The sequence below is a fragment of the Pundamilia nyererei genome, unplaced genomic scaffold (genome assembly GCF_000239375.1).
Source record: "Pundamilia nyererei isolate P.nyererei 1_Seehausen unplaced genomic scaffold, PunNye1.0 scaffold00224, whole genome shotgun sequence".
Taxonomy (NCBI): domain Eukaryota; kingdom Metazoa; phylum Chordata; class Actinopteri; order Cichliformes; family Cichlidae; genus Pundamilia; species Pundamilia nyererei.
The window spans coordinates 524,415-527,818 of record NW_005187625.1 but is presented as its reverse complement, the minus strand read 5'-3'; the positions used below and the strand labels follow the sequence as shown (position 1 = coordinate 527,818).

The following is a 3,404-nucleotide window of genomic DNA, read 5'->3' as shown; positions in this document are numbered from 1 at the left end:
AATACAACACTAATATCATGCCAGGAACTTACATTGAATCCAAATAATTGCTCTTTAAGTTTTATTTAGTTGCCAAAAACATGGAATAAATGATGTAGTGATATTCTGATATTGTGACAGCCACAATCAACACATAGCCTTCTATTAGTTTCCATGAACAGTGGTCTAGAATTCAGCCACATTCCCTGAATTTTTATATTATTATTCTGTTTTTGCTTTAGTCTGCCCCTCCACGCAGTTTTATTGTGTTATAAACATAATAAGTATAAAACATTTATTTAATTATCAACCCCCATATCCCAACATCAAGCATCTATAATTTTCAATTAAAAAAGTTTTGGTGCAAGGCTGTTTCCAAAGATTCAGTTTTACTGATTTTGTTGTTAAAACTTGGTCTTCCTGTCATCTCGCTGAACTAACCCTGCCACAGCCTGACGGGGAGAGTTTGTGTTTTAGAGAAGGCGACATCACATGACACCACTGTTACAGAAAGAAAAATCAAAATGACAAAAAAAAAACTTTTTTATGTTTATTCTGCTGTTCTTATAACTGCTGAGTTTATAATTGGACTGAATTTAAATTTCTATGAATTTTACCACTCTCATTTGTAATTTTGTTGTTATTCCGACAACCTATTTCATGTTTCTACAATGTTAATATAGTAAAGCTTTCTTTGAACAAAATAGGGAAATAAATAGCATATTAAAAAAAACAACAATAACAAAAAAAAACCAACCACATCATCATTGATGTAGAACAGTTGGAGTCCATCCTTGGCTTTTATCTAAGGAGGCTTTTGAATGCAACACTTTTACTTGTAACGATATATGCAATGAAATGAAGGTCCAGATCAACCACCGGCAAACCAAACAAGACAAAGCAATTGTTTATAGACTAAACCATCCATAACTAATTAATGAATCTATTAATCATGAAATCAGTTACAGGGAAATTTGGAGGAAATTGTTCCCAGTATTTTTGAACAAAAATGAAATATTTAATATGAATTTAAGGCTTTTGGATCTTTTGGGAGGACAAAACACATCTTAAGATTTGGACAAATGAATCAGGTTCATCCATAGATCAAAGTGGTGTTTTGCTTTGTTTTGTTTTTTGCTTCGTTTGTTTCCTTCTTCTAAAAAAATGAGAGAGAGACAACAGGAAACTTCCAGATCCATGGCAGACCCATGAAATAAAAAGGTCACTGAGTTTTTCAGAGGCTGATAATCCAGTTTGAGTCTGAAAAGTTAAAAAGATGAAGTGGACGTCAGATTTTCAGGAAGTTTTTTTCTATTTTATGACACAGTTTCTTACATGTATGTACACTGAGATCCAAAACACTCAAAGATCCACTGAGCACTAAACTAATGTCTCCTTTAACTCAAGTAATCTATCAACCTCAGGCTGTTAGAGGTTTTTAATTTCTTCGGTACTACACGGTGGTTTCTCCCTGGCTACTATTGATCAGTCTTTGATAAAAACGACGCCACGACTGTAGAGTTTTCCCTGACCAGATCCAGAACCCTGATGTTATGCCCACAATAAGGGTCATCAAGTACTTGATCATAAAGACGGTGAAGTCTGGCGTGTTTGATGCAAAGTTTGATGCTGGGCATGGCACAGCAAAGTGCTTGCAGGTCTGCATGTGCCAGGTTACCTCCCACTGCGATCTGAAGGCCTGCTCATAGAAATGGCAGGCGATGACAATGGTGGCAGGCACTGTGTACAGCACACTAAACACACCAATTCGCACCATCAACTTTTCGAGCTTCTCGGTCTTTGTGCCGTCATGCTTCATGATGGTGCGGATACGGAAGAGTGATACAAAGCCAGCCAGCAGGAAAGAAGTTCCGATGAAGAGGTAGACAAACAGAGGCGCCAGCACGAAACCACGCAGTGCATCCACGCTGTAGATCCCCACGTAGCAGACACCAGTGAGCAGGTCACCGTCCACCTGTCCCGTAGCCAGGATGGTGATGGTCTTCACCGCTGGCACCGCCCAGGCTGCCAGGTGGAAGTACTGCGAGTTTGCTTCGATAGCCTCGTGACCCCATTTCATCCCAGCAGACAGGAACCAAGTGAGAGAAAGGACCACCCACCACACAGAGCTCGCCATGCCGAAGAAGTAGAGGATCATGAACAGGATGGTGCAACCCTCCTTCTTGGTGCCTTGAGCCACCAGCTTGTAGCCATCCTCTTTAAACCTATCCACACACACTACTTGGTCCTCCAGCAGGAAGCCAGCGCTGTACGCCACCGCCACCATGAAATAGCAGCCTGACAGGAAGATGATTGGTCTCTCTGGGTATCGGAACCGCTTCATGTCCACCAGATAGGTGAGGACAGTGAAAAGGGTGCTGACACAACATAGAATAGACCAGGTTCCAACCCAGAGCCGCCCAAACTTTAGCTCATCCTCTTGGAAATACATCAACCCATTGGGTTTGGAGGGCTCACAGGGGGAGCCACAGTCCTTCACTCCGAGGAAGTGATAATTAAGGTAGGATGGCACCTGGAGCTGCAGGGGGCAGAAGAAAGGCTGGTTGCCCCAAATGTATGGAGGAAAGGTCACAAGCTCAGAAAGACTTGGGGTGGGGTCCGAGTTCGGGCCCTCGGTTTCGGTGGTGTTTTGACCGACGCAGATCTCTCCTGCACCATGGATGGGAAAGTTCTCACAGCGCAGTCTCTCAGGCCACTGGAATCCAAATTTGTTCATGAGTGCCTCGCAGCCCTGCCGAGCCCGCTCACACAGAGATCTGCAGGGAGGGATTGCCTGGTCTAGAACGGTGCAGACCGGTGCGTACATGGAGCACAGGAAGAACTTAAGGTCCAAGGAGCATTGGACTTTGACCAGAGGATAAAATTGGTGCACCTCGAGCCCGGCATCCTCCTGGGTGGTGTGCCCCAGCAGGTTGGGCATGATGGTCTGGTTGTAGGCAATGTCAGTGCACAGGGGGATGGAGATGGGCTGGCAGAAGCCATGCTCAGGGATGGAAATTCCTCGATCATGCTGACTGTTGCAAGGCTGGAAGAGATATACCAGAGTGAATCCCCAAACCCACCAGCAAAAGGAGCAGTGTCCCCCCAAAGCCATGACAGCAGATCCAACTCCAAAAAAGTTTGATCAACTTTTAAAAGGTTTTAATAAAGGTTGCAAACACAGTGCAAAGACCCCTTTATCATTCAACTAATGTTAGAAAAAAATATTTATTCAAAGTATTTCAAAGTATAGTCCTCTCTTAGGAAAAGGTGATGGTCTGCTTATGAATCCTTTCAGAGTCATATCTCAAAGAAAAGTCCTTTCTCTCACACAATGAAGCAGTAAAACTCTCCCTGAGAGTCACCCACAGTCCAACGTGGATCAAGTAGTCTGGACTGCAGTTAAGTTTATCAGTAAATCCACA

At 43.3% G+C, this 3,404-nt stretch overlaps 1 protein-coding gene across 1 annotated transcript; it reads right to left on the bottom strand.

Moving 5' to 3' along the window:
- Positions 1-1,227: 1,227 nt before the first annotated feature.
- On the bottom strand, positions 1,228-3,144 carry LOC102210093 (frizzled-7-A-like). Its single transcript, XM_005748530.1, has one exon. It carries the CDS (start codon positions 3,092-3,094, stop codon positions 1,433-1,435), a length of 1,662 nt encoding a protein of 553 aa, XP_005748587.1. The 5' UTR covers positions 3,095-3,144; the 3' UTR covers positions 1,228-1,432.
- Positions 3,145-3,404: the final 260 nt, after the last annotated feature.

Coding starts and splice junctions, on each gene's coding strand:
- LOC102210093 (XM_005748530.1), bottom strand. CDS start 3,094: ATGGCTTTGGGGGGACACTGCTCCTTTTGCTGGTGGGTTTGGGGATTC.